The sequence below is a fragment of the Aspergillus ibericus genome, assembly GCF_003184845.1.
Source record: "Aspergillus ibericus CBS 121593 unplaced genomic scaffold BO80scaffold_97, whole genome shotgun sequence".
In the NCBI taxonomy this organism is placed as follows: Eukaryota; Fungi; Ascomycota; class Eurotiomycetes; order Eurotiales; family Aspergillaceae; genus Aspergillus; species Aspergillus ibericus.
In genome coordinates this window covers 21,970-34,081 of record NW_020292195.1, presented here as the reverse complement: position 1 = coordinate 34,081, position 12,112 = coordinate 21,970, and the positions used below count along the sequence as shown (strand labels likewise).

General features: G+C 52.4%; 6 protein-coding genes across 6 annotated transcripts; 2 read left to right on the top strand and 4 right to left on the bottom strand.

Moving 5' to 3' along the window:
• Positions 1-85: 85 nt before the first annotated feature.
• Positions 86-353, top strand: BO80DRAFT_450729 (uncharacterized protein; the record flags this gene model as incomplete). Its single annotated transcript, XM_025721834.1, has 2 exons — positions 86-276; positions 338-353. The coding sequence occupies 2 exons, from the start codon at positions 86-88 to the stop codon at positions 351-353; spliced, it is 207 nt and encodes a 68-aa protein (XP_025569198.1).
• A 292-nt stretch (positions 354-645) lies between these two features.
• Positions 646-1,300, bottom strand: BO80DRAFT_292817 (uncharacterized protein). Its single transcript, XM_025715019.1, has one exon. The coding sequence runs from the start codon at positions 1,040-1,042 to the stop codon at positions 680-682; it is 363 nt and encodes a 120-aa protein (XP_025569197.1). The 5' UTR covers positions 1,043-1,300; the 3' UTR covers positions 646-679.
• On the bottom strand, positions 1,301-3,719 carry BO80DRAFT_292816 (uncharacterized protein). Its single transcript, XM_025715018.1, has one exon. The coding sequence runs from the start codon at positions 3,518-3,520 to the stop codon at positions 1,559-1,561; it is 1,962 nt and encodes a 653-aa protein (XP_025569196.1). The 5' UTR covers positions 3,521-3,719; the 3' UTR covers positions 1,301-1,558.
• A 3,046-nt stretch (positions 3,720-6,765) lies between these two features.
• On the bottom strand, positions 6,766-7,642 carry BO80DRAFT_430371 (uncharacterized protein). The gene is made up of 2 exons (XM_025720694.1): positions 7,161-7,642; positions 6,766-7,077 (listed from the first exon to the last, which is right to left on the bottom strand). Exons 1-2 carry the CDS (start codon positions 7,172-7,174, stop codon positions 6,930-6,932), a joined length of 162 nt encoding a protein of 53 aa, XP_025569195.1. The 5' UTR covers positions 7,175-7,642; the 3' UTR covers positions 6,766-6,929.
• Positions 7,643-8,188: 546 nt separating this feature from the next.
• Positions 8,189-10,042, top strand: BO80DRAFT_395267 (uncharacterized protein). The gene is made up of 2 exons (XM_025717304.1): positions 8,189-8,521; positions 8,589-10,042. The coding sequence occupies exon 2, from the start codon at positions 8,638-8,640 to the stop codon at positions 9,769-9,771; it is 1,134 nt and encodes a 377-aa protein (XP_025569194.1). The 5' UTR covers positions 8,189-8,521; positions 8,589-8,637; the 3' UTR covers positions 9,772-10,042.
• Positions 10,043-10,156: 114 nt separating this feature from the next.
• On the bottom strand, positions 10,157-12,087 carry BO80DRAFT_430369 (uncharacterized protein). Its single transcript, XM_025720693.1, has one exon. The coding sequence runs from the start codon at positions 11,860-11,862 to the stop codon at positions 10,327-10,329; it is 1,536 nt and encodes a 511-aa protein (XP_025569193.1). The 5' UTR covers positions 11,863-12,087; the 3' UTR covers positions 10,157-10,326.
• Positions 12,088-12,112: the final 25 nt, after the last annotated feature.

Genomic DNA, 12,112 nt, shown 5'->3' with positions numbered 1-12,112 from the left:
CCCATCCCGATCTCCCCCACCCCCAAAGGCACCACCCCAACTAATAATAATAAAAAAAAAATAGGCCTATGTATTCCAAGGCATGATGGTCAACGAATTCCAACACCGCACCTTCACCTGCGCCGCCGATTGCACCTGCATGTACAGCACCGATCTCGCCTCGGAGTGCCAGATCCGCGGCACCGGCGTGCTTCACGAATACGGGTACGCGACGGGTCGGACGGGCAAGTGGGTGGGTATTCTCATTGGGATTATTGCGGTGTATCGGTTGTTTGGGTATTTAGTTTTGGTGGTGAGACGGACGTAGATTTTCAATCCCTTTTCTCTTTTTGTGTAGGAAGAGGTTGGGCTGAAGAGTTGGGGATGGTGGGGATGAATGAATGAATGAATGAATAAAACGATGAACGAGTCAGTCTATTCGTGTGTTCGTTCGTGGTCTTATTCTTTCGTGATGAGAGGAATGGGATAGGAGGGGAGTTCTACTCCGTTACTCTAGAGGTACAGGGCGCTCGCTGGATATGATCTGTCCTGTGATGGATATGGGTGTCTCTATATCGTCGAGTGGGGTGGGGTGTACGAATACGTGGTCTTGTATCTATCATGATGTTGATAACGTTGTACGAAATGCTAAGTCAGTATATATAACTACTACTCATATGTATGTGTATCGGAGTTTATTTCATTTTTCTCTTTCGCTAGGGTAGTGGTGGTGGGTATGTAAAACATTGAAGCAAACAAGCAAGGAGGAAGAGGAAGAAAGGGTATTGAGACAATCGCTGAAGACACAACAACATCGTAAGTAAACAGATGGGACATCCTGGCTAAGTAGCATCCTTAGCTCTGTACCCATCACATCACATCTACCAAACATGAACAATGATAGAATCATCAACGGGGTAGGTATCAAGAAGATAACAAGGGTACAAGCTGGGAAGACCCAACTACGTGCTGAAGGAGAAATCAACGATTGGGGTAATAAATGACGCAAGCAAACAAGACATACAACAAACGGGGTATACCTTCCTCTGTCATTCCTACTCATCTCAAGCTGACGACAGAGAAAGCAATCAGAAAAAAAAATAAACCCCGGGGGGGGGGCATGAAGAAATGATACAGACGTCGGACGTCAACAGAAATCGCAGACAGGACATAATAGGGGCATCAACATGACATCAACATGACATGGCATAATAACATCAAACATAAAAGTCATGCAGGTCATCAGAATCGTACATTCATGTCGCCATGATGGACGTGATCGGTGAAACCCGCCCCTCCTCTTTATAACACCCGAAACCGAAACCATTCAAGAACCATTCAATGCAAGGAAGCCTCCCATGACAAAGCAACCTCTTTTCTCCAAAACGACCCTTTCAACTTTTCCAAGACCCAGGACAGAATGTATCAGACGTGTGTGGCATTTGACTGTTCTTAGTTCCGCAGAACAATGACCGCCCAAGAAGAATAGAAGAACTTTTTAGCAAACAGCGCTCGTCGCTCCAGAAATCTAACCCATGAAGTGTGAACAAAAGACAAGCGTGGCATAACATCCAGCCAACTAGAACCGACCGTAGGTCGAGCGGCTGGACCGGTGACTGGCTCGATCGGACTTGCGGTCACCTCGCGCCCGCCGGGGGTCTTCAATCTCCCTCCGACTAGGGGCCACGCTGCCAGTGTACTCAGACCCATTGGTGAGGTACTTCTTCGGCCGTTGTTTGCCTTCAATGTTCAGCTCGACCGCGCCGGTTTCGCCGGTCCGGACACTGATCCTTTTGCCGCCCACAGAATCCTGCGGGAAACTCATGGTAACCCCATTCAGCGTCATGACGATGTTGTTGTCCTCTTCGGGCTTGGACCCGGCGTTGCTGCCACTCTGGGTTCGGGCATCGCTGCCTCGGCTGCTGTTTGAGCGGCTCTTCTGACTTCCACTGTCGCTCTCGGCACGGTGGGATGCTTTGGCTTTGTAGAGAGCATCGGCGGTCAACGGCACGGGCGGCGCCGGAGGCACCTTGCTCTGGCGGGTGGTGTCTTGATACTCCTCTGCATCGCGCTGCTTTACATCCATCTCATCATCATCATCCTCCTCATCCTCGTCTTCATCATCGTCGGGGAAGTCGTAGATGGTTGGTTGACGGCGGCGCGAATTTGCAACGGCCACTCGAGACGGTCGCGCAGATTCCTGATGATACGCAGCAGAGCGCCGGAAGCTGCGGCTCCGCTCAGGAACGACGGTCTCTCGAGAGGAGCGCCGGTATCCGTAGCCGTCAGACGGCAACGCATCCTTCAGATCACCCATCTCGAAAGACCGAGTCGAGCGACGGTCGGACGCAATGGACGGCGCGGATGGGGCCGTGACGGCCTTTCGCGGCTCGGGGCGTTTCTGGATGATGTGCGGGGCAGCCCGGTGTTTGATGGGCGGCGGAGGCATGCGGTAATAATCCTCGTCGCGTTCATGGGAAGAATGGGAAGGAAGTCGGGGTCGATGCTCACGCGGTGGCGGCGGAGGGCTGGTGTCCAAGGGCTCTTCGTCATCGAAGGCCGCCGAGGCAGAGTCGTAATCAACCACCGGCGAACCATACATAGACGAGCGGCGACCACGGGGTTGATCCCGCGAGCTGGAAGCCGAGCGTCCCTGCCGATGCTCGGAGGGGGGAACAAAATCGGGCATACCATAGTAAGATTGCTGCGAGTACGGGGAGGGCCCGTACGACGGGCTGTTGGCATACGCCGACGAGGACAGCGGAGGGCCATGTTCGTAGCGACCCATGTTGGATGGTGGTGGGTACATCATTTGTCCCATACCAGGCATCATGCCATGGAAGCTGACAGGTCGGTTGTTGGGATGGTAGAGGGAGGCATTCCCCCGGGCGGGTGGGCGCCCGCTGCGCGACACTTGAATGTCCTGGACCGGGTTGGGAGCGTAGCGAGGATCTCGCGGGGAGGGGGGAGGATAGTCTTGACCCGACGAGGGAGGCTGCGACATGTAGTAAGGGTATTCCATCGGTCGGCTTTCGACCGGAGTCGAGGCATGGTACAATCCATTGTCGCACTCCCAGCAAGTGCCACGATAGTGCCGCACTTGAGAAGTCTCGCGTCCTCGAGACCGAGATGGGGACCGCTGGGCATGGGCAGCAGGATGGCCCATGCCGTTAGGGTAAGGACCGACCTGCATTTTGTCCTCACGGGATGGACGAGCGATCCGTTCTTTGGAAGGACGTTCTTTGGCTTTGGATCGGACGCGGTCAAGGTCAGCTCGCTTGACGAGGGAGGTGTCTAATTTAAGAGGGACAGGGCTCTTCCGGCCCGACGGCCCAGATTGGGTGCTGTTGACGGTGGCGGCGGTGCGACTAGAATACCCGGAATCACTGGCAATATCGACTAGGGGGGACGCAGGCGATCTCAAGGCAGGCTTAGAACGCTTGGAGGTGAGGTTGGCGACTTGACGGGTTTCTGGGAGGATGACATGGGCATCTTCATCGTATTCCTCACAGAAGGCGGCGTGAGGGACTTTCCTCGACATGACTTCTGGAAAAGCGGCCAAGAAAAAGGCCCGACCCTAAGAGGGGAAGGGGGAAAATGGGGGGGAGGAGGGAGGGGGGTTGGTTGGGAATGACGTGAAACGTGGTGATCCAACAGGCTTTCAGATACCGGGTGGCCTACAGCAGCCACCGACTGCTGCTCATGCGAATGACTCAATGAGACCTTTTTCTTTTCTTTTCTTTTTTTTTTTTTTTCGTGTCCGGCGTTAGTTTGTGAGCAGGGAGTGGTGCTGGGCTGCTTCACCCTCTCCCCTTTCAGCCCAGTAATGTCAGTGTCGGGAATCCACTTCAGAAGCAAACCACCCGAAGTAGGAGCAGGAGCAGATCGGCCAGACAATAGTCAGAAGACGGCGCGTGCCTAGATCGCTGAGTGTCAGCGATGAAGAGTGGGTGCGTAGTGGAAATAGTCGACGGCCACGGACTGCACAGTCTCCATCGAAGAGCGAAAGCGTTGGCTAGGGTTGGTTCGGCGCGAGGGGGAAAAGGCGGCGCTGTGGATGGTGGGCGGGACACTGGACGAGGCCGGCGTGGGTCGAACCAACGGAGCGAAGCAAAGAAGAAAGGAGGAGGAGCGCGCCCTGCTGCAGTTGTAGTCTGGCAGCCGGTGAGTGGAGGATGCCTGGCAGAAAAAGTCCACGGCCTGCAGTCCCCAATGCAGTCGGGCAGCGTGTAACCGATGGCGGTTGGCGGGATTTATTGGAAGGGGGGAAGTATGTAGATAATAAAGGAGGCGAAGTAGACTTCACTTTTTTTTTCTTGGTTGTCGGGGCCTGACGAAGAGAGAGGGGAAAAAAAGGTAGATAGAGACTAGTGGAGCAATCGAGGGGATGGTGGATGGAGGGGGAAAAGATGATGAGACGGAGAGAGAAGAGGTGGGGTCCGACTGCTGGTAAGGAAGTAAGTAATGACGGGGAACGAGGATAAGATGGAAGAAATAGATTGGTGGTCTGCACCGGTTTTAATGACCAGATCCCTCGAGCAGTCAGTCAGTCACCTCCCTGGACCGGATGACAATACTCAGTAATCAAGATTAGAAATATATACAAAAATTCTAGATCTAAAAGATATACCGATATAAATATCATTGATGACGGGTGGAGGGAATATGAGGATTATCATGATAATAATAGAAAGGAAAAGAAAAAAAAAATACAAAAAGATCAATCAAAAGGCGGATGCAAGGCGGAATTACAGAATTCAGATCGGATGAAAGAATGAAATACCAAACACGCACCAGTTAGAGTTATCGTCGCGACCCAACGCGAATAGATTTCATCGAGTCATCCACCGCCGGTGAAATTTCATTCGTTTCTTTGCAACTCAGATTCAAAGTCTTCCGACTAGTAGATATAGCCGAGCATTGTCGCGAAGACACGGAGATGCTTTCCATCTCGTCCCCGGACATCCCTGCTCGCTTAGCATCCCTCTTTTTTTTTTTTTTCGATTCTCGCCTCCCTTCCAGGACTGTCAGCATTCGCATACTCCCCCATCCGAGGGATTCCTGGTAAGCAGAACGCCGGAGCAAATCGACGAAGAAAGACAGCCGGAACGATGTCGCAAGGAGGTGGGGATGCCAACCTGACTGGCTGCCAGCCGATGCCTGATCTGCCGCTAACTCACCCGGTATGGTCGAGTATTTACCGTCCGATACCGCCATGGAGGGGCCGCCCGGTTGAATGAAGGCAAGAATCGCTTCACTTCCTCTCTCGCGCGCGCGCTCTCTCACCACCGACGACGGCCTTGCATACGTCACAGACGCTGCGATTTCATTCATCATGATCTTATACTTCCACTCCCGACAAGGAACTCACCTGCAGATGCAAGGTCGGAATCGAGTTCGTCCATTGACGTATCAGGCCGACAGGAACAGGCAATCAACCGCACTATGACAAAGAATATTGGATCTATCCAAACGTCCAGGGATTCACATCTGGCGTATACTCCATTTACGCAACCACGGGTAAACACCCCTGGACAATCCCCAGTCCGGTCGTGGACATTGCTTCCGGGTGCGTGGCATTTATTTCCCGGACCGTACAGGTATCATCCCAACTTTCTTGATATTGCCTCCTCCGTACAGAGCTTCGAGATGCTAATGCCTAACGGTCACCGGGCCAGATTTCTCCCAGTGTGTGCACCTTGCTCGTCGCTGCCGATCCTGTCCGTTGTATGCATCCCATGATCCCGAATGGTTCACTTTGCTGCCCCCATGTTGAGAAGATGGATAACAAGTTCAGGACGGCCATATCTCAAGTGGCTCGGATGAGTCACATGCTTTGTTCCCTGCCACTGGGTGCATGCAGGATATTCTAGATGTATCTGAGAAGATTTAGAAGCGGGTATGCATGGCGGTTTATTGTACGCTGTACACCCGTCAAAAGTGACACAGTGAGCCCGAGCATACCATCAAAGGGATTGTTCTGTCCAGGCGCGGGAGCTAAGAGTTGGATATGGTCCAACTGTTTGACATTCGACGGACACTGTCGGGACACCGTGCCGCTTAGCAACAGATCGAATTTCCTCTGCCTCGTGATTGACGGCTACCCGCACGTTCCAGGGGTCGACAGAGTAACATGAAGCCTCAATCATCGTGGCTTCCAAGCGAGCATCGATGGATTACTCAGGGTCCTATCTATGCTTGTATATCCTCGATATCTTAATCGCGCCCTTAGAGGCCCTAACCTAACCACTAGTGCGTCAGAAACGCGAGGCGCTGGTCGCGACGGTGTATCACCCGAACACCAGGGAAGTGGAAATAAATCCACTAGGTACCCCCACTAAATAAACACGGGCCCCATCGGAAGAACCCTGGGTCTGAGCGGAACCAACCACGGACCAGCCTGGCACTCCCACAACCTTACCTGGGAACAATAATCGATACTAACAATATTAATCAACCTTCGTTCCTCCGGAGGAGACCACGGAGCATGGGTATGGGGATAAGCACCATCGACCATTTCTCAGATTCCGTCGTTTTCTGTTCCTTGTGATCAGCACCGGACGGGAGGCACCGTCACAGGCCTGCAATAATTAATCCGATCCAGCCCATACCGTCCGAGAGAATTCCGTCTTGTTGGCTGCCCAAAAGTCCTGGAGGATGGCAGGAATCCCGTTGCGGCCCAATAACGACGGCCTCCACCGCGGCGCCTGCTGCCGTCCGGCTCTGCAGGTGAAATTCTCTCAACCGGAGGGGCAAAAAAGTTTCAGCATCCAGGATCTGGGATGTAAAAATGCAAAAAGTTTATGCGAAATTAACAGGCATCCATCAAGCAAGACCATTCCAGCGCCATGGATCCAGGATTTTCGGCGCAAGAAAAAAAAACAGTAAAAAGTCTCATTAGAACCCATGCAGTTTGACTACCATGACATAAAGGAGCAGTCATTGCTGCTCTAGAAGTCTCCTTGACCCCACTTACCGGCATTGTCTAGCTGGTTGATATCCTGATACTCTAATATCCTGGTGGAGATTCCGGTGAACACACGGCATGGAAGATGAAGTCGAAGCACGCTAGAAAATGGCCTCCCGACAACACTGCCCGTAAGCCAGCAAATTCCACCAGTATTTCTGTTCTACCTTGTTATACTCGTGACAGACAGCTGCTAATGAAAAAATGATCGCAGCCGGCATAATCCATTAAATTTCCATCCCTTTAAGGGGTTCCGGTCTCGGATGACCTGGAAATCATTGCCACAGCGGCGCTGGTCAAGCAAACAACCTGGTCCTTGTTGCTTCTCAACAAGCTTCCTCGGGCACTAACGATACATCAACCTCATGACATGGGGCTCAGTAATTCATGACCCCGTGAGTCATATTATTGGATATGGAAAGTGTCGTGTTTTCACGCGTCTGGCTACAGAACCAGATTGACTATCCACGGCGCAATTCGTCTGCCAGTGTGATGCTGGTGGCATCAACCGTGCTGAAAAAAGAAAGAAAGAAAGAAAGAAAGAAAGAAAGAAAGAACGGCAGTTAAACGACTTCTGACGATTTGAAATCAGGCGATGTCCTGGCCCCTGTCCAGTTGCGGCTGAGTGAGGCATAACTTTATTGCGGTCTCTGCGTCATACTAGCTCACCGAAATGCATTGACTGCAATTGGTCAAGATCCATGAGGCATTATTGACTAGGATCTGCCGTTTGCTGTCAGATAGTCGGGTAATTGTGTCTCTCTCTCCGACTATTCCGTATCAAAAATGCAATATTGGATAACTGTCTCGGGTTATCTCAGACGACTGCCTTCGATCACCTCGGTCTAACGGTATATCCCTCGACATCCCGTCTCTCAGATCAGTCTGTCGAACGTTGGTGCCCAATGCTCGTGACATATTTCCCGTGTGGGATTCAATCCGATTCCGGTACCATTAGCTCTATACTCAGCCAATGATCCAACAATCCCAGCGTTCCGGCTCGGTATAGATTCTCTAAGACTAGTCCAAGGGTCCCCGGCTGTCAACACGTTGGATTCCTTGTCGCTTCCGCCCCCTGCTCCTTGGTGAGGGGAACTGGAGATGTCCAGCGCAGAGTATTACCGAAGTGCAATCTGTCATCGGAGATCTTCGTAAACAACGTAAGCAGTAGTATGGAGTCTCCGGTCAAGTCCCGTACCTTGACAGTCCTTCCCAGTCCGTCGAGTCAGTGTAGCGGTGATCTCGATAGTTAACTAAGATAGGGCTGCTGAGTCAGCGAGTTGCCGGGGCCACGCGGGCGCCCAAACAAACCGGCGTCATCCCCAGCCTCTCCATTTACTCCAACCACCGCATTTTCGCTGGGTGCTCGCCCATTCTGCTCGTTGAGTGTCTTCACTTGCCCTTCTCCATCTATTGGAGCTGGTTCACCATCTCCATTGCATGGACTAACTAGTCACCCCAGCATTGCACCCCAGATCCACATTCCAACCATCCCGACTAGTATCCGAATCGATCGCAATCGAACTACTATCGAGATAAGCCCATCCGATACTCCGTCCTGACAGCTACCTCAAGGTATGCGCCCACATTCCACCACATACCAAGTCCCACGAAGTGAATCTAACATCCACCCCCAATCCAGAGTCCCGTCTCGAGCGTCCAGCTCTTGACGCCTCTCCAACCCAATCACCATGCCCCCCGTCCACCCCGACAACATTCTCCCCAACACCCTAACAACCACCACCACCGCCCCCCTCAAAAATGCCTACCACCACCTCATCTCCCGATCAAGCCAAACCTACGCCGCCGGCTCCGGCACCGTCGCCCCCACCAGCATCAACATGAAAGGTCTGATGGCCCTGTTCGCCATCATCGGCGCGGCCTTCGTCCTCGCCGCCATCTGGTTCTTCTTCTGGGCCAAAAACGGCGGTTTCATCTGGCGCAAAGGCGATTGGGAAGAATACAAATCCACCGTTCTCCGCCGCAAAGGTCCCGACGGCCGCACCCTCAGTAACGCAACCAAAAGCACCAAACTCGGCGGCGGAAGCGTCTACCATAAAGGCTACACCGACGACGGTTACACCTACGCTGATACCGCCACAAATCTCACCGAGAAAACAGGCATGACGGGCGCCACGGCCGATCCGGAACGGAAACGTCGTCGCAAGTTACGCGAGAAGTTCCGTCGTCGGCGCAAGAACGATGAAATGACAGTCAATTGGGAGAATGAAGTCGACGAGGACGTGGCCGCGTACCGCAAGGAGAAAGCCGCGCGTGTCGGGGGCATTAATCGCGAAGGCGAAGGAACTTACTACGGAAGCGACTATGACCTCTCCAATCCAGCTAGCCACTACAACCAAAGCGAAATCACAGGCAGTCAGGTCCGCGACTACGCCTACGACCCTGCCCCTCCTACAAAATCCCCATCCCGCAAACAAAGTAAACGCCGCGACTTCTCCTTCGTCCCTGGCAGCGAAGAAGTCCTCAGCCAAGCGCCCACCCACGATCACCGAACCCGCGAATCCTCAACCAGGCGCCACAATCGCCGTCGCGAACGGAGACGAAACCCCCCGCCGACGGAATCGTCAGGATCCCGAACGAGCAGTCCCCGCAAGCGCGAGAGACCGGTCGTCAAGGGCCATTACACGGAAGCATTGGATTTCTCGTCTTCGGCGCCGTCGAGATCGGAATATCAGTATTCGAATGTTGATACTGAGGAGTCTGGCACGAAGAGTTATCATCATCCGATTCCGGGGTTGAGTAAGGGGTATCGGAGGGAGGGAGGGCGAGGGCGTCGGAGGGATAGTTTGAGTGAGAGTGATTAGATCAAGGAATTAGCTTGACATGGGATTTAGGATTGTGATATGCGCGGCCATTGTACATAATGATTTTGGGTCTTTTTTTATGTCTCTACGTTGAACGACACATGATATGATATGCGACGATGGGAATGGGTTGATCATGTCGGGATGGATACCTTAGATTGAACGATAGCGCTGGTTTTATTACATTGCTGTTTCGTTTCTCTGTTGTTATATCATGGCTGTCGAAACGATATTATGAACTACATTGTCTATGATTAACAGATTGTCTGCCAGCCATGTGCTTTCCAAATCGACCATCGCTAGGTGATATGGGTATGGATGGGACATAAAACGGTTGAGACCAAGAGCAGTTACTGCCAGAAGGATAGTGTCTCGTAAAGAATTGATTGTAACTAGTATCATTTAATGATGATATCAATCTGTTGAGTTATCCAACCTGCAGGCAGTATGCCAAGTAATACCCAGTTAACAATACGCCGTGAACTATGCATCAATCTTGAGCCTATCCGACATCCACACTAAACGAAGGTTGTGATATACCAACAATCATACCACTCAAAACGGTCTTCTGAAGTCCTGACTACTTTGGCCCTCTGGATAAACCTCATCCCAGGCCGTGTCGTGGCGCGACATTCGGCGAAGAGGCGGCACAGGAGCAAAGGCAACAGACCTGGTTCTCTTTCGACGGTATGACGGTCCACCAATCCCGCGCCAAATGGCAGTTTTGCACCCCTTTGACCTTAGAGAAGGGATGATTGTCCGCTCGCCAGATGCCACCGTGCCTGTATCATCTGAATGCCAACGTTCAAGCGCCAGGCGGCTGATGTCGGTATCATCGAAGCCTTGCTCACGCATCGATTGCCATTCAGGACGCGACCGCAAGCGTGAACTTTCCAGCGATGAGCTGCGAAGCTGATGAAGGATCCAGTTGTTGATGAACCTACCCCGCCGCTGCGATGGCGACTCAACGGAATCACCTGGGTCGAACGGGGAAAACCTCTCACCGGGTGCCAGCTTGAACGGATTCTTGCCACAAACATATTCAGCTCGACGAAGCCTGCCTGAGTATTGAGCTGTATCACTGGAGGGGCCTAGAACATCTTCGAGTATTTGGTCAAGGCTGGGCAGGTCGCCGCATGACTTTATCGCTGCCTCATCCAAGCCTGGTAGCAAATCACTGGGACCCGCAGTTGTTACTCCCTCCCCGATCTGAGTCACGGGATCGTGGTATTTGTCTTCTCCGAGAATACCCGGACCCTGCAGTTGCGACTTGGATGTATGAGACTGCGGCGAGAATAGGGTGCTACTGGATTCAAATTTAGCCGGTGAAGTCGGACTGGGATTTGGGCCTTGAAGATCGGCTTTGGATTTCCGAACCGGTCCCTTAGACTTGCTGCCCTCGACAGTGTCCGTATTGACTCCCAGGTAAGAAATATAGATTAGCCTTGCCGCTGAGCGAGAGAGCTCCTGTTCTTGTTCCTCCAATTCATCTTCGGCTTGGTCGTGGACGTATTCCAAATCCAAATAAGACCGCACCATTGATCGGAGTGCTTCATAATCCTTTTCAATGAGCTGTGCACTAGCCTTGCACGTGCAGCAGGCGATACTACTGAGATGTCTCCCAATCGAATCTCTTAAATTCGCCTCTTCTTCCCTCTGCTCCCTCATGGATGCGCGTAACGTGTGCACCTTGAGCCTTTCTGTAGCGACCAGTTTCTGCTGTTTGAGACAATCGCTCCTAGCTCTGTAAGCTTTGGCAATATGTGTACTATCCATGCGCTGTATCTGTTTCTCCCAGTGGTCTTTCCCGAATGGACTTTTCCCGTCGCTATCGGTGTCCCGCGCTATGCTGTCTCCGCTTCTACCGAGTAAAGACTTCGAGGGCAAGACCGCCCTCCGTGAGGCTTCACTAATACTCCGCGTCGTGCTTTTGACCAATCGGTATGGGTCAGAGGCCCGAATATCCTCCGTATTCCGATCGAACGGTACCTCTGGCACGGTACCCCACGGCGGATTTTGGTGATCAGTATTGAAGTAGCCATGCTGACCTTGAGCAGGAAGATCGAGGGTGCGGTCTTCTTTGGAGAACATCGTAAGAACAATATAGGTATAGGGCTTGGTGTGAGTAGTGGGTTAGGCCATACAGTTTCAACTCAGTCGACAAGCTGCTCATCGGGCCAAAGCAGCTGGAAGCCAGTTTCCGCTGCAGTGAACTGCCCCAAGAAGAGAAACAAGCCATACCCAGAGGGAAAGGGCAACCTGTGGCCCCGACGGGCCATTGCCTGAGACTGAAGCTCTGACATGATGCTGCAGTTGGTGTTGAATCGAATGATAGGAAGCT

Excerpts from the sequence above, each read along its gene's own strand:
- BO80DRAFT_395267 (XM_025717304.1), top strand. The coding sequence starts at position 8,638 with ATGCCCCCCGTCCACCCCGACAACATTCTCCCCAACACCCTAACAACC.
- BO80DRAFT_292817 (XM_025715019.1), bottom strand. The coding sequence starts at position 1,042 with ATGAGTAGGAATGACAGAGGAAGGTATACCCCGTTTGTTGTATGTCTT.
- BO80DRAFT_292816 (XM_025715018.1), bottom strand. The coding sequence starts at position 3,520 with ATGTCGAGGAAAGTCCCTCACGCCGCCTTCTGTGAGGAATACGATGAA.
- BO80DRAFT_430369 (XM_025720693.1), bottom strand. The coding sequence starts at position 11,862 with ATGTTCTCCAAAGAAGACCGCACCCTCGATCTTCCTGCTCAAGGTCAG.